At 43.5% G+C, this 27902-nt stretch overlaps 1 protein-coding gene across 3 annotated transcripts in view; it reads right to left on the minus strand.

Moving 5' to 3' along the window:
* Window positions 1-2279: 2279 nt before the first annotated feature.
* Window positions 2280-27902, minus strand: part of fgd6 (FYVE, RhoGEF and PH domain containing 6) — an 88111-nt gene continuing 62488 nt past the window's right edge. For 2 of the 3 annotated variants that reach the window (XM_033039400.1, XM_033039401.1), the window contains exons 17-22: window positions 25318-25464; window positions 22332-22434; window positions 16119-16249; window positions 10328-10456; window positions 8373-8524; window positions 2280-4526 (exon numbers count right to left, since the gene is read on the minus strand). In XM_033039400.1, coding sequence (XP_032895291.1) covers window positions 4490-4526; window positions 8373-8524; window positions 10328-10456; window positions 16119-16249; window positions 22332-22434; window positions 25318-25464 — 699 coding nt within the window. In that variant the 3' untranslated portion in view covers window positions 2280-4489. The remainder of the gene's footprint in view (window positions 4527-8372; window positions 8525-10327; window positions 10457-16118; window positions 16250-22331; window positions 22435-25317; window positions 25465-27902) is intronic. The other variant, XM_033039399.1, reaches the window with a different exon arrangement.

A 27902-nucleotide genomic window follows, 5' to 3' on the forward strand; every position in this document is an offset into this window, starting at 1 on the left:
TGGGGTGTTGCTGGTGGAAGATGAACATTGCTTCCAATCCAGTTCTGTGGGCTCCGAGGTGACAAATAATCCAGTTTGGGATCCCTCACTGTAGGGTCGGGCAGAAAGTATGCAAAGGATTTAAGAGTAACAAGTTCCAGGTTCAGGAAACAGGTTCCCTCAGATAAAGGTCAGCATCAAAGGCAAATGATGCAGTGACTGAGTGTGAAGTCTGCTCCCTCATGATGAATATGTGCCTATTGCTGGGACATTGCACACAGAGATCTTTCAATCCATACACAAAGCAGTATGAGATTATGTCCGCAGACACAAAACGCTGGAGTAACTCAGCGGGTCGGGCTGCATCTCTGGATGCTGCCTATTCCTTTTTTTTGGAGATGCTGCCTGACCCGCAGAGTTACTCCAGCATTTTGTATCTATCTTCAGTGTAAACCAGCATCTGCAGTTCCTTCCCACACATGAGATTATGTCCCTCTGCCACTAGGTAGCACTGGGTGGGAGGTTAAAGATTTTGTGGTACAGATCCAGGGGCAGGTCGAAGGTTTTGAACAAGGCAGCTGTTCAGACTTGAACGTGGGTGGGAGGTGTGCTGATTGGGAAGCAACCCCGATGATGGCAGATGGAAACAGTCAGCAACTGGAGAGTGAATCAAGAGTGATGCTGGGGGTCGGGATGGGAGTGAACAGATGGCTGATGGATAAAGAACATTGAAAGAGGTTGTTTTAAGGAGAAAATGAGGTGGAGACTCCTAATAAAGGGGGCCGCTCCACCCAGTGGGTCAGGGTAGTAGCCCAGAGAATGTGTTTTTGAATGGGTGCGTGTGTTTAGAATCCACGCAGCCTGCTCTCCAAGCATTGGATCAAGATCTTGCTGTCAAGTTTATGTGCAGAACCTGGCGGACTGGTGCACACGTAACAACTTGTCACTAAACACCTCCAAGACCAAGGAGCTGATTATTGACTTCAGGAGGTCCCATAATGGAGAATACGCCCCAATCTCCATTTACGGGGAAAGTGTGGAGAGAGTGTCCAGCTTTAAGTTTCTGGGCACTCACATTTCAGAGGACCTCACATGGTCCACCAACACCGCTGCGTTGGTCAAGAAGGCACAGCAACGACTGCTCTTCCTGAGGACATTAAAAAAGACTGGTCTGCCCCAACAGCTGCTGACAACGTTCTACCGCTGCACCACAGAGAGCATATTAACATATGGCATCTCTGTGTGGTATCTCAGCTGCACGGAGGCGGAGAGGAGAGCTCTTCAGCGCGTCGTCCACAGAGCGCAGAGGATCATCGGGACAGTGCTACCAGCCTTGGAGGGCATCTAACACACACGGTGCCTCAGGAAGGCCGTCAGCATCCATAAAGACTCATCACACCCCTGTAACGGACTGTTTGAACTACTTCCCTCCGGCAGACGTTACAAGGCCTTCTACGCCCGAACCTCCAGACTAAGAAACAGCTTTATTCCAAGAGCTATAGCGGCTCTGAACCGGCCCTGCTGAGTGCCCCCCACCCCCCCTGGACTGTCTCCCTCGGATGGTTACGACACACAGCTTATTTATTTATTTTACTTTTCTTTTTCATCGGTTGGAGCTGCATACTAAATCTCGTTGCACTGACGTGCAATGACAATAAAAGATATTATTATTATTATTATTATTATTATTATTATGTGGCAGCTGGCATCGTCCACCAAGTGGGAAGCAAGTCATCTTCCACCAAGTGACTGTCTGAGGCGGAGGAAGAGGGAGGATGATTTGCTTGTACTTGGCTTCTGCAAGGTCATCGTTTTTCTGGCTGTTCTTCCTCAGAGCCACGTGGGATTTCCATATTAATAAAGTAGCTACATTTTTGCGGAGGGGATTTTGAGAATGTTATTTCCGTTTCCTAGACATCTCTTGCTGGGATGGAGTGTGCTTTGGAGAGATTTGTGTCAGATCTGCAGAGGATGGGGACTGCCCACTGGAGCTGGCTGATTGGAGAGTTAAATTGGTGGAGATACTGGTAGGGTTAAGGACTCTGATATTCACACTGACCCATCATAATAAATTTGGTGGGTTTTATAGAGCTAGCACCGATAATACTTCTGCAGTGCTCTGATGCCTTCTCCAAAACATTCAGAAGGGTGTGTGATCACTGCTGCTGCAGTGACTGAGTTTAGTGTCAGACCTGTGGTTTTAGTCTTCTAACACATTTTCCACAAACAGCAGGGAAATCCAATTCAACCATAATTGCTACAGTTGATGTCACAAGTGTTTTAAGAGATGAAACAACAGCTTGTATTTACATTGCATCTTTATTGTAGAAAAATGTCCAAGGCACATCACAGAGGTATAATCAGAAACTAAGTGTAGAAAAGATAGATTACATCTAAATTCTGATCTTATTGGACATAGGCTCAAACTAATACAATTCAAATTTATAACTGATATTTTTCTTCACACTGTGATCAAAACATGGAATGGGCTTTTAGCAATGTAATTAAGGCAAATACCCTGGAATTATTATTTTTAAAACTTTATATGTATTGTGCTAAATTCAATCCTTAGCTACTGATACCCAGGTTGAATGGAATTCACAAAAGATCCCATAAACTGGAAATAAGATGAGATGAGCAGTTAGTTATGTTTTTGAGTGTGCTTTTGGTTAATCCTTCTTCAAAAAACTATTTCCTCAAAAAACTATTTAATGCCTCAACCAAATCATAGGATCTCCCTTGAAGAAAAACCATTTAGTTATTTGCCAGGCTAATTCCGTGCTCAAGTTTTCAGAGTGGGTTTGGGGCATCATTGTGATTTGGGGCATAATTGCTACCAACTAGCAAACCCTCAGAACAGGCAGAAACTTGTACATCAACAATGAAGGTATTTCAAATCGTATTGCTTTAAAGTACTGCTTTCTGCCGTCAGGAATTACACCATTAGCACTTTAGAGTTCAAGTTCAAGTAAGTTTATTGTCATGTGTCCCTGATAGGACAATGAAATTCTTGAATTGCTTCAGCTTTAGAGTTTATAAAAATGGAAAATGTATCAATTGTCAATTCCTTCATTCATAAAAAGGTGAATTTCACCAGCCCTTAAGCCAGAATGTTGGTGTTCATCTTCCTACACATTTACAAAAAGATAGTGTTGAAAAATTTAACGGGTATTTTACATAAATTGGCACTTTGAATTCTGTATGATGTGTTATAATCATTGCTCCACAAAGAATCAGATTCTCAATACAATACAGTTAAATAAATACATAAATCTAACTCATGCCTGCATGTATAAATCCTTGCCAAACTATTTTACCTTAAATATTTTACATACACCATATTAAATAAGGCAAAATAGAATAAAGTTAAAATATACAACAAAATTGGAGTGGCTTTTAACAAGCTTCTTGATGGACTTAAAATGCACATTTTAATAATCACAAGAGTTAACATGTACTGATTTCAATCTGAAGAAGGGTCTTGACCCGAAACTTCACCTATTCCTTTTCTCCAGAGATGCTGCCTGACCCGGTGAGTTACTCCAGATTTTTGTGTCTATCTACACAATCATAATCATGTCTCACTTTTGATAACACATGACATCAACTCATACTAATAGTGTTTAGTTTTCCAGCAGTCACGGGCCTCCATATTAGTGTTGCTGCCAAGCAGGTAACATATTTGCTCAGCTTCTCCTCTTTCCTTTGAATCACCATCTCCCATTGGTTACAGCGTCATTAACACCTGTCACCAAATTCTCTTCTTTTTTTCCCGTTTCTGTAAGAATCCAGTCTTTTTCAAGTCTGAGGCACCATAATTAAGTTCAGTGTTTTTATTTAGTATCTTTAGATGCTAACTGTTGCCTGCATTTGTACTTTCCATTTGAGATGCATTGACAGTGTTCAGTAACAGGAATCTGAACTGATCTTGGTCATCATAAACACAGATGAACTAGATTTAACAAACTTGATCTTTCTGATCTACAAATCCCAGTATCATGCCATGAACTCATTTATCTCACAAAATCATCAGGAATAGCAAATTATAGTTCCATTTGCTACATCATCTGCATATCAGATCTTTGATTCTCAAGGTTTTAGATTTCAAAGTCATTGACACGTTTTGCAAATGTAGCACAGAAACATATCATGGCTTAATAATAAAAGGTTTTGGTGATCTATCTCCAAAATATATAGCCAGACCAATAAAATATTGAAAATTCCCTAGTCTGTTACAAACCTCAAGTAGAAAATTGCAGTGGCTGAAGTTTCTTCTTATGGGCCAGAACACCGAAGAGCACAGAGTGAGTGTGGGCTTTTGAGGTTGAAGCAGAACCTTTGCAATTCATTCTGCTATCTGAGATGAATCTTTACTAATAAGTGCGGGTTTGAGTATTCTATTCATTTTCCTTTAAAACGTCAGCACCACACTCCCAGCACCTGAGTTTAGTGTAGTTTTCACTAAATTATTTATTGAAGTCCTTCCACCAAGCGTGGACCCATTTTGTTGTTATAGTACAGTAGCTTCCTGGAAAACTTCTACCCATCTGTTGAGAAATTGAAACATTTGATTACTATAATTCCACTGGCTGCCTCGCCAACAGTCTGTCTGTTCTTTAGCTTGTTTTATGTATGGGGGGGAGGTTGGGGGAAACATTTTCTAATCTATTACCGCGACGGAGATGCAATTTTCCGTATTGTATCTCCGTCCACACTGTGGCCTAACATCAAGGAGTTGCCAGCCTTTGCTGGAGACCGACTTCGAGAGCTCGACCGCGGGAGCTGCGGGACTTTAACATCTAGGAGCTCACCATCCCTTTGCCAGGGATCGACCTCTGAGCTCTACCATGGGTGCTTGCGGACTTTAACATTGTGGGTGCTTGCGGACTTTAACATTGTGGGTGCTTGTGGACTTTAACATCATGGAACCCGCGGTCTCTGGTCAGAGACCGACTTCGGGAACTCCAAGCCGCGGGAGTTTCGATCGCCCCGACGCGGGAGTTTCGATCGCCCCGACGGATGGTTCGACTGCCCCGACCGCCGGAGAATAAAGAGGAAGAAGATGGACTTTTTTGCCTTCCATCACAGTGAGAAATGTGGGGAATCCGCTGTGGTGGATGTTTATATTAACTTTTATGTAGGTGTGTGTCTTGTTGCTTTTTTTAAAATCATATGGCTGTATGGTAATTCGCATATTACTGTACCTTAATTGGTACACGTGACAATAAAAGACCTTTGAAACCTTAATTCTTCACAGAACCCTGTGTACAAAGCAATGAACCGCAATTGTGAAATATACATTAGATTGATGTTAAAAAGTAATTCTTCACTAGCCTATGCCTGGAGAATAGTAAAACTCAAAGGTCACCCAAAGCTTCTCCAACTGCAGAGTGGCTGACCTAACTTTGGTATTTAAAAAAGTGGAATATGGTGTTCCTTGCCTCAGCTCTCTTTCCTTAGACTTACAGGTCCTTTAGAACTTAATTTAGTAGTCTTACCCCAAATGTGAAAATTGAGAGTATGGGTGCAGTGGGAGAAGGGAAAGGAGCATCTTTGGAGGTAGAGCGATAATCTGAATTTATGCTCGGAAAGCATCAAAAATAACTTGGCCCATATATATATACATTGCCCAGTTCAATCCAGAATCCATATGCAATCCTTCCTCTACAGGGTTACATTCTAGGATGTACGCATGCAGATACTTCAGGAAACCGCAAGGTATAACAGAGATGATATTTAAATAAACTGGGATACAAACCAGTACAAATTGTGGTTTTGGTTTCACAGGTAAATATAACGACATTTTGAGTAGTTAAGCCAGGAAAACATGGAAATTCACAGATGGCGGAAAATATAAGCTAGTATCTTCAATATTTTGATATTCCTGCATCAGTGTTTACGTGACCATTGTGAAGCAATGAATGCCCATTCATAATGTGTACGGTTAGGGGGATCTGGTTCTCTGATACAATTTAGATATGACTTTAGATTTACTTATTTTAATCTCATTTTTATATTAGAGTTAATTTTCTACCATGGAATTGTAAATGAAGTAACAATAATGCAGTTCCAACTGTAAAATTGACAGCAGGGCAGAGTTGCCCATGGGCTGGGCCTTCGTTTCCTCTTTGTTGGCATTGCTTTGTGGAAAGGCGGCAGCATTGTGGCTGACGGGATGTTGGAGGTTGCTGGTTGTGAAAGGAAAGTGAAGATCCCAGGAGAGGTGAATGCAGGTGTGGGCTGCCTGCAGTGATCTTTATCCTGCCTTTGCACTCATGCTTATTTTTGTTATTCTTGTCCTTGTCACATATTGGTTAACACTGAACTAGCTTATATTTAGTTGAATTTGAGTCTAGTTTATTGTCACGTGTACCGAGGTACAGTGAAAAGCTTTAGTTGCGTGCTAATCAGTCAGCGGAAAGACAATACATGATTACAATAGAGCCAGATTGACTCTTTATTGACATATTTATTGACTTTTTTAGCTATCCTTGGCTTGTTTCCAACCCAATTCTCAATGTTTCTGCTTTTCCAGGTAGCCTCATCATTTATTCTAAGATTTCAACCTGTGTAATTAGTCATTGATTAATTATTTTCCCTGTACTTAGATATTTCTTAATTAAATGTATATTCATTGCAACCTTTAAAATACCATCAAACCTTTTATCTAATTTCCCAATTTACTATTGTCAAATCATTCTTTATATCTACAAAGCCCCACTCATAACACATTATCTACAATTGTCTGTTCTTGGTTGATTGGCCCTTCATCAGAGACTTCAGTTTCCTCAGACGCGTGATGGACAAAGTTCACCAACCCAAAACACGTTCACAGATTCTGCATTGAGCTACAGAACATTTTCACCACTTTGTTTACACCTTAGATTTTCTGCAATTGCTGCATTTTGCTTTGGATGAGCCCAATGTTGAGCGTGAAAAGTTGTAAATCACTAATTAGATAACGTTCCACTCCTTTAGGTTTGATGAAGCATTGTAGGAAGCAGAGGAAAAAGAGGTCAAAGTAGAGAATTCATATGAATGAAAATTCAAGTTCATACTTCCAGCCTGAACAGAGCTGTCTAGTGAAGCAATGAGACTGATATAGCAAGATTACATTATGATGGGTGGTACAGTAAACCATTGAAATAACAATAACTACATTCTTATTTCATAAAGAGTGTTTGGGTTCTTGATGATGAAAAGGTGAAAAGTTTAATATTGTACCTCGTTTTGAAAGATGTTGTGAGAAGGGAGGGGATTTTACAGGCCACTGGTGTTGCATTAGGAACCAAATCACTCAGATGACCAATAGCATTTGGAGAAAATTCTGCATTTGGTGGAGGCTAGTGGGTAGATTCTGAGTAGAAGGGGAAAGGGCAGGAAGAGACTGTTGAGGGATTGGTGATCGTATCAGTCCTTGGTTGGAGAATAAGGAGGTACTGGTCCAGAAGAGGGCATCAGTGCACACATTGAGAATGGAATGGTAGAGAATCCTTACAGGAAGGAGTAGTGTGTTCAAAGCAGCTGGCGGAGTCTGGGAGAACAGCAGGCATGCGTGAGAAGCACGTTTTTCACTGAGCAAAGACAAGATAAATTTAGGAGATGGATATTGTGATGAAAAGAAAGCTTCTTAAATGGGCCAGGTTAGGGTTAAGTAGTAAGTGCTACTGGCACAACCTTGAATTCACCAGGAAGAAAGGTGCCAATGTTGAACTGGTACAAGGACAGTACATGCATCCATGATAAGGCAGGGATAACTCATCAATTTGGGTTTCCTTGACAACACATTTTGCTCACAAAAGTTAAGAATCACAGGAAATAACTGCTTCAATGCAAAATGTGATGGGAAATTTCCAGGACCACAGGTATCAGCCCTTTTGGCTCATCTTGTCTCTGCTGACCATGATGCCTATCGTTGCGAATCCTGTATTCTACAGTATCCCACTGCGCCTTCCTAATCCAAGTAGCTGTCCAAACACCTTTTAAAAGTTGCACTTGCAGGTGCACCACCTCCTCTGGCAGCTCGTTTCAGACTGTGTGAGAAACTTTCCCTTCAGATTTACTTTGATTTTCTCCACTCTTACCTTAAACCCTTTAGTTCCCTCCAGTTCTAAAGTCCCTTTCACTGGGTAAAAGATATCGGCAACTCACAATTTTATCAGCCCCCAGCCTCTTATATTTCAGTGAAAATGAACCCAGCCTGTCCGATCTCTCCTTATAAACGCAGCCTTCCATTCCAGGCAATATTCCAGTGACTCTCTTCTGTACTCTCTCCATTGCTACATCATCCTCCTGTGGTGTGGCAACCAGAACTGTACACTGTAGTCCAAGTGCAGTCTAACCAATGTCTATACTTCGGATCTCTACCAAGAAATCCACCATGTTTTACTCACCTTCTGGCAGTGTGGGGATCATCTGCTTTAAACACATAGAACAGCGTTCTTTTATGAAACAACTGAAACATCACTTTGAGTTCTGGAAGGTCATCTTGCACTTCTGAAACTGTGAATCCAAGCAATGGTTGGCTCTCCAAGGCGGCCACATCCTATTTTGAAAAATACATACTAAAAGCTCACACAACTTTTAATGTGTCAGACATATTAAAGAAAATTAATATCAGAAACGTTTTTTGCAATTAATCTATGTGCTTGTCTTTGTGAACTGCAGAGGTGTATGCACGATATTCTAAATCCCTCAAAGATAATTTAAATCCATAATTAATTAATTTTTCACTTCTCAAGCACCTGACCCCGACACATCTGATGTAATTTTACACATCAATGACCTGTGCTATTCAGGTTAGGTTGCAGGGTTTAGCACCTTATAGTCTGGCAGCCAAGCCGCACCAGATGTTTACAGGTACAGCATGGAAACAGGCCCTTCAGCCCACTGTCGCCATGCTGACCACCATCACTCGTTCACCCATTATCCAATTTCTTATCCACTCCCTTCACACTATGGTCAATTTATCTTCAAACGCGAGTGGGAGGAAACCAAACCACCCGAAAGAAAGCCACACGGTCAGAGGAGAATGTGCAAACTCCATACTGACAGTGTCTAAGGTCAGTATTGAACCTGGGCTCCTGGTACTATAAGGCAGCAGTTCTATAAGCTGTGCTGTCTTACCTATTTTTTCAGATGTATTTCAAACTCTAGAGAGAGGTTAAAATATGATGACTTCAATTTTGTCCTCAATGGTTCTGCCCGTCCCTCTTTAACTTGGACTAAAACATAACAGCATTACATCCTCGTCTCTAAATGCTGAATGTATTGGAGGATAACCAACCAGTGGCAACACAATTAAAATACATCTCTTCCTTCACCTGTTGAGACACATTACTGAATCCGCACAAACCAATTAACAAGTTCATTCCAATGTCACTAAGAGAATGGCAATAGAATGACAACTTATCATTGGAAAACAATTCAAATGTCTGAACTAGTAGCAGGCATTTCCCAACTCTGCAGCACGGGAATGGGCAGAGAAAATGTGCACCTCAAAATCACTGCAGATATTACAAGAAATTGGCAGGATGACCCATCCATTTCTGTAAGGATGCTAAATATTGGGTTCTTATTATAAAATGTTATTATAGGAATAAAGTTAACACATGATCTCACTCATAAAACATTTTATATAGCATCTTTAACAGATCAAATGGGGTGGGAGATTGCAACCTTCACGTGGTCCGCCCTATTTCAACGAATGCAATCAACCTGGCGTGCACAATCAAATAAGATCAAATAGAACAAGTTGTCCTACAGCTTTAGGCTGTGCATGCCATACGCAAGAAGAAGACAGATCAAATTGCCCAAAGGTGGTTGTTAGGATAGAAAAATGTTAGAATGAGAGGGATTGAGGGAAAGACATATAGACTGTAGAACTTTGATGATGAAAGCACGGTGGCAAATGTGATGCAAGTAAATGTAGTTGGGATCAGGAGGCTGGAAACAGAAGAGCATGGGTAACCTGTAGGGTACAGGGCTATGCTGAGAGGGAAGTATTGATTTGGAAATATGCCTACAAATTGCATTATGGAGGCATGTGGATTATGATGTAGCTGAGACAGAGTATGTGGAAGAGAGAAAGGAAGAAGCAATTGATAAAAGGTAACCAAAATACTAATGTCATGCACGTGGGGAAATAAGCTTTTCTCCAGTTACAACTGGATAGATAAGTCAAAGGTTACTGGTGACTAAGACATACAATGATGATGCTGCAAGATGTTGCTAATGCAAGTACCGGGAACTTCACTAGAAATAATTTCCACTTATTAATCCCTCGTCTAACAGTTACAGATATTCAATTGGAAAATAGCTATTCATTCTATTGGTATACTAGCCTTACCTCACTGGCAGCATAAGTGTATAACACCTTCTCCTGAACGACAAACCAGAGCCGTTTCCAGGGTTTCTTAATGCCTTTTGACCTATACAGATAGCCACTCATAGATGAAGCTCCAGTATTTGCTGACACCTGAAATAAATGTACACGTTGAAGTTGCTCTTGATATTTGGTACATGAATGAATGACTGAATGAATAAGTTTATTGGCCAAGTATGTCCACATACAAGGAATTTGCCTTGGTGCTCCACTCGCAAGTAACAACACAACAAACAATTAAGAATAAAACATAAAACATTAAAACATCAAGAATAAACATAGTTTAAACATGTAAATGAAATAAAATAGCAGAGCAAAAGGAGGCTACAGACTTTTGGTTATTGACTAGAGTTACTGCTCGTGGGAAAAAGCTGTTTTCATGTCTGGATGTGGCGGCTTTGACAGTCCGGAGTCGCCTTCCAGAGGGAAGTGATTCAAAGATTTTGTGGCCAGGGTGACAGGGGTCAGAGATGATCTTACCCGCTCGCTTCCTGGCCCTTGCAGTGTACAGTTCGTCAATGGGGGGGGGAAGGTTGCAGCCAACAACCTTCTCAGCTGATCAACCGATTCGCTGCAGCCTCCGGATGTCGTGCTTGGTGGCTGAGCCAAACCAGACCATGATGGAGAAGGTGAGGACAGACTCTACGATGGCAGTATAGAATTGGACCATCATTGCCTGTGGCAGATTGTGTTTCCTCAGCTGCCGCAGGAAGTACATCCTCTGTGGGGCCTTTTTGACTGTGTAGTCGACGGTGGCCCTCCATTTAAGGTCCTTGGAGATGATAGTTCCAAGGAACTTAAAAGACTCCACACATGTGACTGTGGTGTTGTTGATAGTGAGTGTGGGGAGGGGGAGCTCTCCTAAAGTCTACAATCAATTCCATTGTCTTAAGAGCATTAAGCTCCAGATTGTTACAAAGGCACCAGGACGCCAGCTGTGTCACTCCCTGTCTGTAGACAGATCCTCCCCATCCACATCGGTGATGCTGAGGTTGAAAGGGTCAGCAGCTTCAAGTTCCTCGGTGTGCACATCACTGAGGACCCCTCTTGGACACAGCACACGGACACAATAACTAAGACAGCCCGCCAGCGGCTCTTTTTCCTGAGAAGACTGAGGAAGTTTGGCATGAACGCCAGCATCCTCACAAACCTCTACAGTTGCACCATCGAGAGTCTGCTGACGGGCTGCATCACAGTCTGGTACGGGAACTGTTCTGCCCACAGCCGCAAATCACTACAGAGAGTGGTGAAGACGGCACAGCACATCACTGGCAACTGTCTCCCGTCCATTCAGGACATTTTCCACAGGCGATGCCTGCGGAAGGCACACAGCATCATCAAGGACCACAGCCACCCAGCACGCAGACTGTTCTCCTTGTTACCGTCAGGCAGACGATGCAGGAGCACGGCTGCATGTACCTCCAGACTTAAGAACAGTTTTTATCATCATGCCATCAGGCTTCTGAATTCATAAACACATCGTATATGTTGATTATTTTATTTATTATTGTCTTTTACCTACCAATGTCACTTTTATCTTATCTTTTTTAATCTTAATTTTATCCTTGTAATATCATTACTGAAGTGACCCGTTGGCTTGTCAAACACATTTCATTGTACCGCTGACCCTGTGTTAACCTACATATGACAAATAAAACTGAACTGAATTGGATCAGTCCAATCAGGGTTGTGTCGTCCGCAAACTTGAGAAGCTTGACAGAGGAGTCGGTGGAGATGCAGTGGTTGGTGTACAGAGAGTGAAGGAGAGGGGAGAGTACGCAGCCTTGCGGTGCTCCTATGCTGAGGGTCTGCGAGTCCGAGATGTGCTTTCCCAGCCTCACATGCTGCTTCCTGTCTGTCAGGAAATTAGTGATCCACTGACAGAGGGGTTCAGGCACAGTCAACTGGGATAGTTTGGAGTGTAGTAGCTCTGGCACAATGGTGTTGAATGCAGAGCCTTGAAAAGACTTATTTGCAGTTCTAACAGTCATGCTATCTCAAGTAAAACATAAAATGTTGGAAATATTCAGCAGGTCAGACAACATCCCATGGGAGGAGGAACATGGTTAACGTTCAGGTTGATGACCTTTCTTCAGAATGGGAAATACTCATTAATGACAATTGTTAAACCTTGTGTTGAGTCTGCAAGGCTCCGATGTGACTTGTTGGAAAATGAGGTGCTGATCCTTGAGTATGTGTGGAGGTTCTCAGAGACATGGATGGAGGCAGGAGCATGAATGGTCATCGGATACGGAAATTAAATTGGCTTTCAGAGAGCAATATTCCAGACAATGCAACATTCCCTCAGTTACAAAAGACGATGCGTTAATTCTCCATTTTCTGACAAGCTTCATTCCATCTTTCTAGACTTGATATTACAGACGCTCCCCGAATTATGTAAGGGTTACTTCCCACAGATGTTATGCAAGTCAAACACGGAAATGCTACTGCACACGTGTAAATTTACTATCCGACCCAGAGACCGCAGGGGAGCTCCGACGTCGAGAGCTCTGAATCGGAGACCAAGGGGGAAGCTCCGGCGTGGAGACCGCGAAGAGAGCTCCGACGCGGAGACCACTCAGGAGCATCCACGAGAACACCTGACTGGCTTGCAGTAGCACACTGCTACCGAGATGCTCAATACGGAAATAATGCAGTGGACTTAAAGAAATGCTTACGTAAGGGCAAGTTCATGTAAGTCGCCTATTATGTAAGATGGGGAGTGCCTGTATATCTTTGGAAGATGGAGAATTAAATTGACAAAGCATTGCCTGACATGCTATCTTTTGAAAGTGAGAGTAGAATCCATTGCCAGAAATGAGTGAAAATCTAAAAAAAACAAAAAAACTGCAAATGCTGAAAATTAAAATAAAAACAGAAAATAGCAGGTCAGACTGCATTTGTTGGAAGAGAAACAAAGTTAACGTTTCAGGTTTACAATCTTTATAGGGTCTTCAACCCGAAGCATTGACTCGGTTTTTCTTCCTCCAGATACAGCCTGACTTGCTGAATCTTTCCAGTATATGTTGCCATGGACTGCTGAATTTGTAAGAGGTCATGCTGCATTACCAGAGAGGTTATTAATGTAATTCCCTGGCTCACGCCCACTCGGCCTCCAACAATGTTCCAAAATATGTTCAAGCATGCGCATGCCTCACAACCTTATTTTCCATGTAAGCAGAGGACAGAATAACACTATAGCATTCTGGACTTGACGATGAGCTTATCTTTTTTCCCCCCAATAATGAGCAATGTTAGCATTTTGTATTTTTATTTTCAATTTCCAATATCCATGATTTTTTTTCCTTTGGTAACTTCAGATACTGGCTCAGCTTACACTATCTCCAGGCCAATCTTTTGTTTCTCTACATTTGATAATGATGTCATTTTTTTTTGGTATCAACCACATCCCATGATATGTTTGATTAATTGTAGTTCTTTGAAGAAGTAATATGCACTCTGGATAGAGGGACATGGTAATATATTATAAATAAACTCCCAAAAGACACAGTGATAGAGTTGCAGTCTTAAAACGCCAGACACTCGAGTGCAATCCTGACTACGGGTGCTGTCTGTGTGGAGTTTGCATGTTCTCCCTCTGACTGCATGGGTTTTCTACAGGCGCTCTGGTTTCCTCCCACACTCCAAGGACGTGCAGATTTGTAGTTTAATTGGCTTCTGTAAATTGTTCTTGCATGTAGGATAGAAGTAGTGCAAAGGGTGATTGATGGTCAGCTGAAGAGCCTGTTTCCACACTGTATCTCTAAAGTCTGAAGGCCTTTGATGGGGTGTGGCTAAAGTTATCATGGAAAATAAAAGCTCGTGTAGGTAATATACTAACTTCGATTGAAGACTGGCTGGTGAACAGAAAACAGATTTGGCACAAATGATCTTGTTTATGGTTGGTGAGGGTAAGAAGTCGGGTGTCAGAGGGATGGTGCTAGGGGTTTTACAATTTATATAACATTTTTGGATGAAGTATGAATGTTAAATATGTCAATAACACAAAGATAGAAATAAAACCATTCTGAAGATGAATTAAAGAAATAGATAAATTGGTCAGTGGGAGAGGATTTGATAGATGTTGGAAAACTGCTAGTTTCGGGAGATCATAAGATCATAAATGATAGGAGCAGAATTGGCCCATCAAGTCTACTCCACCATTCAATCATGGCTGATTTATCTCTCATTCCTAACCCCATTCTCATGCCTTCTCCCCATAACTTCTGACACATGTAGGAAACCTGTAGGACACCTCCTGACACCAGGAGGAAAAATAATGTTATCAAAGTAGTGAGTGATTGCAGAAATCTGGATTTCAGAGAGCATAATTTGTAGAGGACTAGTATGCAGATACACCATAATTTGTATCTGCACTTTCTCTGTAGCTGTAATTCTATATTCTACACTCTGGTTTAATTTTTCTCTTCCACTACCTGCTGTACATGCATTTGGATTGATTCTACTCATGTTTGGTGGAGTTGACTGGATAGCACACAACTGGATCTCGGCACATGTGATAATAATAAACTAACAGCAAATAGGAAAGTTAAGAGAAGAATATTATTCTTTGCTTGGGGAATTTTCTCCAAATGTAGGGAAGTTATGCTTTAGTTATACGGTACCAGTGAGACCCACACCTCTGCACCCAACCCCCCTCTCTGGAATTTAGTGTAAAGTACTGAGCAAGTGCAGACTTGATTTAATAAACAAATTTGGGATCTTGATAAGTGTGGTTGTAGGGAGAATGTTTCCCCAAATGAGAAGATCTCGAGCTCAGGAGGTGTCACAGTTTAAAAATAAGGAGTCGGCTGAATAAGACAAGAGGAGGTGATTTTTTTTCTACCAGTGGGTCATGAGTCTCTGCAACTCTGATCCTTAAAGGGAAGTGGATGCCAAGCCGTATCGTTGTTACAAATTCCTGTCATCAGTGGCACTCTTGATCAGCTCACTGCCTGTGCATGCGACTCGAGAGGCTGTGGGGGTGGGGTTAGTAAAATGCAGGTTTTTATTGGTTGTCAGGAAGGGATTTCCTCATAAAACAAGCTAATGAGGAAATTTTGTTATGTGATCCCGTTTAAAAAAACCCCATTGTTTAACTATTGAATCACCGGATGAAAATCATCAGATTAAAATGCCTTCAAAATCACGGATTGCAAGTTCAGGACAAAGCAAAAGGTATGTAGTGTCGGGTGTTTATTTAACATCTTATCCAGTTTTTGGTGTAATTTCATTTTAATCTGATGATGCGAAATATGTTATTTAGGTCCCAATATCGGCGGTGTCCTGCCTGACTGCAAAAACATGGCGGCGGCCCCAATACGATCTTTGTATCATAATCCACAAACATCCACTCTCAAGATAATCAAAGTATCTTTTGCACAATCATGCCATAAGAACATCTAAATTATCTATATCTTGTGTTATTGTCTATCCATGATCAATATTTTCATACTAAATATCTGACTAAAAACTTCCACAGTACACAGTAGGCACCCGTAGTGATGATTGAACCCGGGTCTCTGGCACTCCGTTATGCCACGATGCCGTTTAGGTATGGCAATACTCTGCTGGACTGTTTATAACAATTTCACCGTGCGCTTACACATGTGAGAATGAAAGCACTATTGAGGCATTCTCTTCACTGGCAGGACCTCATGGGTACAAAAGCAATTATGTCTGGACTGTTGTCTTGTCTTGTTAAAACCACATTACAGTCTGAAGAATATCAGATTTTGTCGATTATCCCACTTACTTCTTTCAGCGCTGCGGGAATTTTTTTGTGCTTCCGTCCTGAAGAATGCTGAATGCTGTGAAACACTGAGGTGAGGGCACTTGAGGATTTGTGAGTTGGAGACATCGTCTTTGTAATAGGTGATTGCACTTCTAGTTGAAAACAAACAGGTTTAGTTTATAAAAGTGATCAAATCCAACATAAGATCAAACAAAAATAGCTTACCTAAACTCTTACAAAACTAACATTGGAAAAATATAAATCCTTGGTCTGTGTTTGATTAGCTGACCTCAGTTGAATGGGGAGTTAGTGGGGAGATATTTATTAATTTTTTCAGAGAGAAGAGAGGACAACCCAAGGACACTAGTTTTATTGCAAATGTCCTATATTGGTGATCTAGTTTGATCTTTCTTGCTTGTCTACAAAGTAAACATAATACTTAAATTTCCTCCTAAATCTGTTACCCACAGAAAGGGAAATGTAAACCGTCAACAGCACTTCTGCTACGATGCATGTAAAAGGGTTTGTGGCGTCAGGGATGGACGCCGGGTTCAGCAGTGACCACACTGACACTCGCAGTAAGGTGAATTCACGTGCTTTATTCTATTTAGTGGTAAGAAAGTCCAGGACTACATGGGTGGCTATCCCTCTCCGTCAGAGCGGATGTGAGATGATGACGCTGACGATATTGGGCTTGCCCTGGCAGCTTATTCCTGGTCTTTGAAGGAGGAGGCGTGACAATCTCAGCCTTCCCCTGCAGTTCACCCTTGACTTGAGAGGAGGTGCTAACGGTACAGGATTCTTTCTGACAGCTTGGTTTTGGGCTTGAAGAGGCGACGCTGACAATTCCTGGATTATCCTGGGGGTCAGTCTTTACCTTTGTGTCTGTGTGGGAGCAGTCCCTCATTGTCTGTGGGCAGGAAGACGTTCTAGCATCTTAGGTTTTCCTCTGCCACTCAGTCTTGGCTTTGGTCGAATCGGTCAAGACTGACAGTCCAGTCTTGACCACACGGTGGCGCTGGTGCTCACAGGTTCATCCCAGTCTTCCTCAAGCATGTCACTGGGGAACACAACTAGGAGGGAGGTGTCCCACCTTGTCTCCCTTCCTCTCACTCTTCTTTCTTTATCTTTGTTATCCTGTTTCTTCTCTCATTCTCTCCCTGCTCCCCTCTGGCAGGAATGCCTGGGTTTTATAGGGAGTAGGATGACAAGGTTCAAGTGGCCTACAGGTATCAGCTAATTGGACCCAGCTGTTACCAAAGATGCTGGGGATTGGCCTCTCCTGGCCAGTCAGGATCAGAGTGGCATTCAAGGGAGAGGGCACTGTCACAGGTTCATGAAAACTGTAAAAAACATTTTACTGAAACAAAACATTTCCAATACTTACACCAACTGCAGAAGCAATAAATGTACATCTGGCTAATAAAGTGAAACCCTAAGCTTCACAAAATGAAATTGCAAAGCATTACAACAGCTTAGATTTACAAGATACCTTTAATGAGAACAAGATTTCCTTAGTGCCAGAAGCAGCTTGTTGCAGTTGAAATGAAAGATTTGAAGAGGTTGCCAAAGGCCTGAAGGAGAGTGGAATCAGATGGGGTTGGTGCAGGAACTTGTGGATTATGCCAAAGTTGTTTGCAGAATGTCTAATGATTCCAATCGGCACAGTGGTGCAGTGGTACAGTTGCTACTTTACAGCGCCAGAGACCCTGTTCGATCTTGACTGTGGGTGCTATCTGTACGGAGTTTGGACGTTCTCCCTGTGACCGCGTGGGTTGTCCGGGTGCTCCAGTTTCCTCCCACACTCCAAAGATGTACAAGTTTGTAGGTTAATTGGCGTCGGCAAAAAATACTAAGTTGTCCCTAGTGTGTAGGATAGTGCTAGTAGACGGGTGATTGTTGGTCAGGAAAAGGGCCTGTTTCTGCACTGTATCTCTAAAGTCTAAATCTGGAGGTCCAGGGGAGTGGTGGGAAGGATATTCTTAGTTCACCAACTAAGGGCACAATCTGGTGTCTGTGTAAAGCTGGTGCAGATTGGAGAAGCATAACTGAGCAAGGCCACAGGTCTTGAAGCTATGAAGCATTACGGAAAAATATTAAAATATTTGTACAGGATAGAAGAGATACAAGAGATAGGATATACAAGTATTTGAAAAGGCAAGGAGTGATGAGGGATAGTTAGCATGGTTTATGCATGGGAAATAGTGTCTCACTAATTTATTTGAGTATTTTAAAGTGGCAAACAGCGCAGCAAGTCATTTTCCACTGCGCTGTCCTCTGCCCCCCTGGTGGAGGGGTAGACCTCACGGCCCTCGACAACAGCACATTGAACTGGCTACAGCGCCTGGAGGGAGTTACATAACCTCTGCTGCCTCAAACGCAAGAAGAAGAGAAGAAGTGGCAACTAAGAAGGTTGATGAGGACAGAGTGGAAGATATTATCTACATGGACTTTAGGTGCAACATGGTAGGCCTGGTATAGCAGGTTAGATCACATGGGGTCCAGGGTGAGCTAGCCGATGGAATACAAATGGCTTGAAGGTAAGAAACAGCGGGTGGTGATAGGGGTTGTTTTTCAGACTCGAGATCTGTGACAGGTCCCACATGGATCGGTGATGGGGTCCACTGTCGTTTATTATTTATTATGACAATTTAGAGGTGAATGTAGGTGGCAGGGTTAGTAAGTTTGTGAATGGCACTAAACAGGTGATGTAATGGACAATGGGGTGGGAGATTGCAACCTTCATGTAGTTCACCCTGTTTCAACTAATGCAATCACCCCGACGTACACAAACAAGATCAAATAGTACAAGTTGGCCTACAACTTTAGGCTGCGCACGCCATACGCAAGAAGAAGAAGTGGACAATGAATAAATGTATCTATGATTACAAAGCGATCTTCATCAATTGAGAAAATGGGCTGAGGAATGATAGAAGGAGTTTAATTCTGTTAAATGCGTGGCGTTGCATTTTCGTAGGACAAAACCGGGTAGAATTTATACAGTAATGGTAAGGCCCAGAAGAGTAGTGTAGAACAGAGACCTAGGGATGCAGGTACAAGGTAGCGACAAAGGTGGACAGGGTGGTGAAAGCATTGTTTGGCACGCTTGCCTTTATCTGTCAGGATATCGAGGACAAGAGTTGGGACATCATGTTACAAGACCACATTTGGAGTACTTTGTACAGTTCCAGTCACCCTGCTAAAGGAAGAATGTCATTAAAGTAAAATGGGTTCAAAATTATTTATGATAATGTTATAGTCATTCAGCATGGAAACAGACCCTTCGGCCCATTTTGTCCACGCTGACCAAGATGCCCCATCTACACTAGTCCTACCTGGCTGCATTTTGCTCATATCCTTCCAAACCTTGCCTGTCCATGTACCTGTCCAAATGTATTTTAAATGTTATGACAGTACCTACCTCAACTACCTCCTCTGGCAGCTCATCCCATATACTAGCCATCCTTTGTGTGGAAATAAATGCCCCTCCCCCGCTCACCTTAAACATGTCCTCAGGTTCTTGATTCATCTACTCCGAGTAAAAAGACTGTGCATTTATTCTATCTAATATTACCCTATCTAATAAAGTTATTAGGTTTGAAGGGTTGCATTATAAGGAGACACCGGACAGGCTGAGGCAACTTGATTGGCATAACTGAATGTGACAAAGAGTCTATTTCCCTGCTCTATGAAATTAACTGCAAAATTTTAGCAAAGCAAAGGATAGAAGGTTAGAAGTCAACCAACTTTGCCTAATTTCACTTGAATGAGCAGTAATTAAGGGGACTGAAATGTGGGCACAGGGTTGGTAGCTCTAAACGTACTAGCAAAAGCCAGATATAACCTCAAGCTTTCCTCTGAACAGTAAGGTCCTGAATCAGCTGACTAAAATGATGTCAGACAAAGTTGGTAAAGAGGTTGAGACAGAGGTAGAGAAGTATAGCCAAATATTTTCACATAAATAAATTGATTGCAGGTTTATGAATAACTTTGTTAATGGGCAACATACAATATCTTCTCTTCCTTGGAGCACTCCAGCAATAACTGTGAACAGAATTAGCACTACAAATATGCTGGATGAGATTTGAATTGATGACTGATTCCAGAGGGCGTGGAATGTCAATACTATCAAGAGTATTCACTGCTGCAGAATGGGAGGATGAGAGGCTTTATTGTGTGGTGGAGGGGACAGGGACAAAGGGAATGAATGCTGCAATCAAAAGTACTCCTAAGGTTGCCTTTGGTGCTCTTTGCCAAAAAAGTGTCAATTATATGGTCGTTGAGAGAAGCACTGAAATGATTTGAAGTCAGAATTGGGGCCAAAGTAATGAGGAAGCGAAGCAGTACACATACCCCGGTTTGCATTCACTGCACCGAAGTAGAGATGGTTGAAAGTCTCAAATTTCTAGGAGTAAATATCACCAGCAATTTGTCCTGAACTACCCATATTGAAGCAATGGCCAAGAAAGCATCTGAAGAAGGGTCTCGACCTGAAATGTCGCCTATTTCTTCTCTCCGTAGATGCTGCCTCACCCGCTGAGCTACTCCAGCATTTTGTGTCTACCTCTGCTTCTTTAGAAGGTTTAGGAAGTTCGGCATGTCCCCAACAACACCTGCCAACTTTATGGATGTGCCGTAGAAAGCATTTTATTGGGATGCATCACAGCATGGTTTGGGAACAGCTTCATCCAAGACGGCAAAAAATGGCCGAGATGTGCATGTAGACCATCACACCAACCAACCTCCCTTCCGTTGACTCTATTTACACATCACGCTGCTTCGGCAAGACCAGCATCATAATTAAGGATTATGGAACTCCCTCTTCCAGGCACGGAAACCACTAAGAAAACATGCGGGGGACACAATTTCTTGGCGGCCGCGTGCTCGCATGCGCACACACACGCGAGGCTTCGGCCGTGGGCCCTGTGGACGGTAACATCGGGAGCTGACCTGGTTGGTGATCGACTCCGAACTCCTGCAACAGCAGCTTGGTCCGCCCCGAATCGTGGGGCTTGAATCGGCCCATTCACAGGGTCTTTTATCGGCCGGCGGGGGCTTCAACATCGGGAACCTCGATTGCCTTGATGCAGCAGTTTGATTTTAAGCTGCGCTGGGCGCTGAAAGGCCCCGCGAACGGGCCGATTCAGCCCTTAGAAAGCGGCTGATAAAGTCCAGATTACAAAACATGGGGGGGGGGGGAATCGTCCCCCATCTCTCAAAGCGGGGGGGGACGGCGTGTCCCCCCTGTCCCCCCCAGGATTTCCACCCCCCTGCCCTCTTCTCCCCTCTCCCATCAAGAGATACAGAAGTGTGAAAACGCACACCTCCAGATTCAGGGACAGTTTCTTCCCGGCTGTTCTCAGGCAACTGAACCATCCAACCAACAAATAGAGAGCAGTCCTGAGCTATTATCTGCCTAATTGGAGACCCTTGGACTATCTTTGATCGGACTCTCCTGGATGTTAACTTGCACTAAACGTTATTCATGTTATTCCCTTTATCTTGTATCTGTACACTGTGGTAGACACAAAATGGTGGAGTAACTCAGCGGGGCAGGCAGCATCTCTGGAGAGAAGGAGTGTGTGATGTTTCGGGTTGAGACCCATTCCTTCTCTCCAGAGATGCTGCCTGCCCCACTGAGTTACTCCAGCATTTTGTATCTACCTTCGATTAAAACCAGTATCTGCAGTTCTTTCCGACATATCTGTACACCGTGGAAGCCTCGATTGTAATGTATTGTCTTCCTGCTGACTGGTTAGCATGTAACAAAAGCTTTTCACATTACCTCGGTATACGTGACAATAAACTAAACTAAACTAAGGTAGTGGAAATGCAAACTGGGATTGTGGAAGTAAGCACCAGGATAGAGGGAGAGCGGCAGTATCTAGCAGAAAGACAAGAGCAGTCATTAATCTTTAAACCTGGACACCAATTGGCAATAATGATCCAATAAAGATGGCTCAGACAATCAGAAAAAAAATCACAACTAGTTGCTGAATTTACTGCTACACTTGTGTGTACACATGGAATTTTGTGTGCTCCTGCAGTGTTGGAGGGAAACAAGGGCATTATTATGTGTTCTCTGCTATTCTTCATTGTGCAAAAAGTATGGTTAACATTTAAAACATAATTTGGTATCCTTGGGAAGTTCATGTGGCATGCAGAAACCTATTTCAGAACCTGAAGCATATTTTATAGGACCTTCTACTGCAACACTATCTATATTTTCCTTACCTCTCTTTTGCAATTCTGAAAAACAGTAATCACAGACTCTGGCTGGTTGGTTTTTCAGGTAGTCCAGATTAAATTTATTTGAAGAACAGGCTTGACAAACAATCTGGAAAATAAAGATGGGATACAAATGAGATGGGGAAATACCCAGTTTAATTTCCCAATGGATAGGACTTATTCCAGAAATGAGTGCCTATGAATACAATTTGTTGGCAAGAGAGCCTATACAATAGACAATAGGTGCAGGAGTAGGCCATTTGGCCCTTCGAGCCAGCACCGCCATTCAATGTGATCATGGTTGATCATCCACAATCAGTACCCCGCTCCTGCCTTCTCCCTATATCCCTTGACTCCGCTATCTTTAAGAGCTCTATCTTGAAAGCATCCAGAGAACCGGCCTCCACCGCCCTCTGAGGCAGAGAATTCCACAGACTCACAACTCTCTGTGTGAAAATGTATTTCCTCATATCCCGTTCTAAATTGTTTACCTCTTATTCTTAAACTGTGACCCCTGGTTCTGGACTCCCCCAACATCGGGAACATGTTTCCTGCCTCTAGCGCGTCCAAACTATTAATAATCTTATATATTTCAATAAGATCCCCTCTCATCTGGGCTTGTAAATTCCAGAGTATACAAGCCCAGCCACTCCATTCTATCAACATATGACAGTCCGCTATCCCAGGAATTAACCTTGTGAACTTACGCAAGAATGTCCTTTCTCACATTTGGAGACCAAAACTGCACACACTACTCCAGGTGTGGTCTCACTAGGGCCCTGTGCAACTGCAGAAGGACCTCTTTGCTCCTATACTCAACTCCTCTTTTTATGAAGGCCAACATGCCATTCGCTTTCTTCACTGCCTGCTGTACCTGCTTGCTTACTTTCAGTGACTATACAGGTGCACAACCTTTTATCCGAAAGCCTTGGAACCAGACACTTTTCGTAATTCAGAATTTGTCGGTCTTCGGAATGGAAATTTTTTAGCGTAGATTTTAATGGCTGGCTCAGTGGTAGAGTGCTCGGCTCATATCCGCAAGGTCGCGAGTTTGCGCCTTGATCCTGGCAGTTACTCGATCGCGAGTTTGAGTCGTCAATGTCGTTTTTTCTTGCAGAATAAATGTTTGTATGAAATGCAGTGTAGGAGAGGTGTACTGACTGTGTGGGCAGAACTTTGGAAGTGATTGCCCACCAGTCTAAAAAGCCGCTGTGTCTCCCTGTCCCTGGGATAGCAGGGGGCGATCAAACAGCACAATACCCCCTCCCCCTCCAACTCCAGAGGAATCCGCTCCCCGATGGGCCGCTACGGCGACAAGTGGCAGTTTGCCCACAGCCCGAGCTGCGCCCCCTCATCCGCCACCCCAAGAACAAGACGTACCTTGCACACCATCAGCTTCTGCCCCTACGTGTTCCTCTGGAGTTGGAGCGGGGCTGGGCTGGAGTTGCTGCTGGCTGTGGGTCTTTGGGATCTCCGTGCTTGCAGTGGGCCTGGGGGTCGGTGGGCGGCGGTGGGAGCTGTGGAGCCTGTGGACCTACCTCCGTGGAGCTAGCCAGCTTCGGAGCGTGGAGAGCTGCGGGGGCGAGCTGCTGCGACCCGACTTCGGTGGATGGTGACACCGGGAGCTCGCGGGTCCCCGGTGGGAGACTGCTTTGCGGGGCACCGGTAGCGGCGACTTCTCCCGCCCGAATTACGGGGTTGAGAGTGACCTGGAGGGGGGCCTTACAACGCCCGGCGCGGCTGTAAATTGCAGCGGACTTGCTAGCGCCCGCCGGGGGCTCCAACATCAAGACCGGGGCAGGGCCCTACATCGCCCGGCGTGGCTTTGAGTGGCCGCTCCCCGATGGGCCCCTACGACGCCCCGAGCTGCGCCCCGTCATCCGCAACCCAGGTTCCTCTGTAGTTTGAGTGGGGCTGGGCTGGGCTGCTGTTGGCTGTGGGTCTCTGGGATCTCCGTGCTTGCGGTGGGCCTGGTGGTCGGTGTCCAATTGGTCCTGACGTCTCCGGTGACTGGCACGGTCCTGCTGCAATCGCCGACGTGAAGACAGTGCAAAGCCCCCGCGCCAGTGCAATGGGCGGGGAGCTGGAGAGGGGAGGGAAGGGGTCACACATATGGCCGGGAAGCAGAGGGGCGTAGGTGGGGTGAAACTGAAGGGAGCGACAATCTGCACTGTGTATCGTGAGTCTACCGTGGGAACTTTTTAACTCAGCGGGCAGGCAGCAGCATATTGTCAATTATTAACCCTCCCGCGCAATATACCCTCATCTTCTCTTTTATGAATGGGGATTTAGTTCCCCTTTCTTCGAGGACCGACCGGAGGTTCCGCTGTCACCTCTGCGGGCCGCCCTCGGTGAACGTTTTCAAGGACCTTTCTTCAAGGACCGAAAAAATGGCCACTATTCGGAGGTTTTCGTTATTTGGATCTTCGGATAAAAGGTTGTGCACCTGTACTGACACTTCCAATGGTCTGCTGTCACTTTCTATGTGGCGATCCTCAGGAACAGAGCAGACTAAAGCCATTTAGCTGTGGTCAAGGGAAGAAGTAGCAGAATTCTAATTTAAAATCTTTAGGATTTTGTATTTCCTATATTGTCCAGTATTTAATATCCTTCATAATTCTTCATACAATATGACAATCTGGACCGCATTTAGGTTTGTTTTGGTAAGTATCATGTTACAGTTAGCTTGTGTGCCTTTTACCAAGAAGCTCATACAGTGTAGCTTATCTTAACAAACAGAGAATCGGGAAATAATTCAAAGCTATCAGAATGGAGTAACTCAGCAGGTCAGGCAGCCGGGGAGGCAGTGTAGGCAGGGGGTGACGATGGCAGTCCGGCCTGACGGTGAAGGTGGGGAGGTCTGTTCACAATAAATGAAATCCGTTGTAAAGAAGTCCATAAAAAAAAGATTTACTGAATTATCCTAATAAAGAGTCAACACCGTGACAAAAGGAGTGAAGACATTTCAAAACAAACTGCATCACGCACAAACCTTTCCACATGCTCTACAATGATGCCGTCTCCAAGTAAGTGTAAAATCGCACGTGCAGACCATACACATTGTAGCGCGAGGGTCAGGGATCCATATAGGTGCCTTAGTGCCCAAAGGTGTATCAGCTTCTGCCTCTTCTGGCTCTTCCTAGAAGAAAAAGTAGTCCGCAAGGGTATTAAGGCTGTCATGCAATCATTTACAAATAATACATGCTTATTTTATGTACAATTAAAGCAATTTATGTTTTTTTTTTTAAAGAAAAAGCTCCCAAACAGATATCAAGGCACCATTGGGAGAAGGATGATGAGAATGCTTTTGTTCTGTCACAACCATGTTTTACATCAAAAAGAACTCTGGTTTAATTTCTAATCATTTCTCAACAAGAAATTGCATCACAATTTAATTTCAGCATTTTAAACGCCTAATTTAGATTACCACTCATTCTTCCAAACCCAAGTTTATGCAAACTCATTCATAATTTTATCCTTTAAGACCTGCATAATTCTGATTAATCCTGTTGCATCCAACCAATACATCTCTTCCTGAGCTGTCGTGCGTTGAACTGATTCTGGTACTCAAGATGGGATCTGACGAAGGCACCATTCAACTGATCATTACTTTATCCTTTTAGTATTCTATCTATCTTAACGTAAAGGTCAACATCTCCATAACTTTTAAAAATTAACGGCCAACGTTCAAATTGTCTTTGATTACCTTTGAACAGGTGCATTGACTTTTAGTGATGTACGCACACTGTCATCAAAACCGCTTTCTCCCTCCTCAAATCAATTTGTATAGTCCATTGTGAACATATATTAGCATTTGGATCTGAATTGTATTGCTTTCCAACTGAATACAATCTACCACAGTCTTAATCACCAATTGTTCTCTGCCTCTTTTAAACTGGACAATTTATACTGCTCACATCTTGTTGGGAGTTCTGGATGAACTGATAACTACCCTTCTCCGTGGACTGTCACCTTGTCGTGGTGGAGAAGCTTGTGTGGTTCTGAGATCCTGAGACCGATGCCGTCTGGAGTTATGTTCCTGGTAGGGCCACCCATGGTGGTAAGGTCGAGGGGGAGGTCTCTGACAAAGAGCAATCCAACCAAGACCTCAACGGTGGAACAGGCGGAGGACGATGGCACACTTTAGTGGAGCGTCACAACGGCTGGGAAAGCGGATGAAGGCTGCAGCAGAAAAGGGTCTCCAGTCGTCTTGGACTCCATGCCACTGGATCCTGACCCAGATCTGTCAAGGACCGTGTGGTGGCTGTCTGAGCACCAGTCTCCCCACGTTAAACAAAGTCATGCACAGGCGTCCTCCATACAGGCAATCCACCCTAACACCCTGGATTAAATCCTATGGTGATCAGCAAGTGGCGACGGGGGCAGGATTGTGAGAACTGTAAGCCCCTAGTCATGAGCTGGCACATCAAGTGGAGGGTGCTAGATTCAGTCGCTGGACTCTTGGAACGAGGCAGCTGCACCCACGAATGAGCAGTCCTCTTTCGGATCCACTCTGCTCACCCCACTTGGGGAAAGGACTAGAAAAGGTGCCCTAAAAATAGCCTGCCTCAAAATTACCGACTGAATTACTGCGTCCAGAGGTATCACGACACGCGGTCAGAAACACAGAAATATGAATATGAACTTTGGAGCATGGAATGTGCGCACATTGATGGATAGTGCAACCAGTAATAGACCAGAGAGGAGAACAGCTGACCATATCTCCTGCTTTATTCCTATATCACAATTAATTTCCAGTTGTACTATTGCACCCACCATACCAAGAGTCAAGAATGCTTAATTGCCATGTGTACTGACAACAGAACAATGAAATTCTTGCAGCACCATAACAGGCCTGCAAATTCACTCCTCATAGATAAGATATAATTTAAAAAAATTAATAACTGCAAAAAGAATTACTAGTGAAAAATCGCCCCAAATCTTTAATGCATCTGAAGACCATAGTCCATAGCTTAGCTTCTATTTTACAGTATTCAAGTGCCTAATGGGTGCTGGAAAGAAACTATTCTCGAACCTGGTGGTCATAGTTTTCAGACTCCTAAACATTCTTTTCAATGGTTTAAGCAAAAGTAGAAGGTGGCGAGGATATTTGTTGATGCTAGCTGCTTTTTTGAGGCAGTGCTTCCTATTGATTCGTTCCATGGTAGGGAAGTGAGTAAACGTGATGCACTGGGCAAAGTTCACAACTTTTTGTAATCTCCCTCATTCCTGGGCATTCTGTGGCCAAACCACACCGTGATGCAACCAATCAATATGTTCTTCACCGTACACCTGGAGAAGTTCAAAAGAGTTTTTGTCGACATAATGAATGTCCTGAAATTTCCAAAGAAGTAGAGGCAATGATGATTGTATTGATGTACTGGGGTCAGGACAGATCTTCAGCTATATGCACGCACAGGAACTTGAAGTTGTTGACCCACTCCATTGCCAACCTGTCGATGAAGACAGGTTTGTGGATCTTTGGGTTCCATCTTCTAACTAAGCAGAAGGGTGTAGTAAACCAGTAATGTGTGTAAGTGTGGCCGTTCGGTTACTTTATTTATCATAATAGTTTTA

Source organism: Amblyraja radiata, chromosome 21 (assembly GCF_010909765.2).
Source record: "Amblyraja radiata isolate CabotCenter1 chromosome 21, sAmbRad1.1.pri, whole genome shotgun sequence".
In the NCBI taxonomy this organism is placed as follows: domain Eukaryota; kingdom Metazoa; phylum Chordata; class Chondrichthyes; order Rajiformes; family Rajidae; genus Amblyraja; species Amblyraja radiata.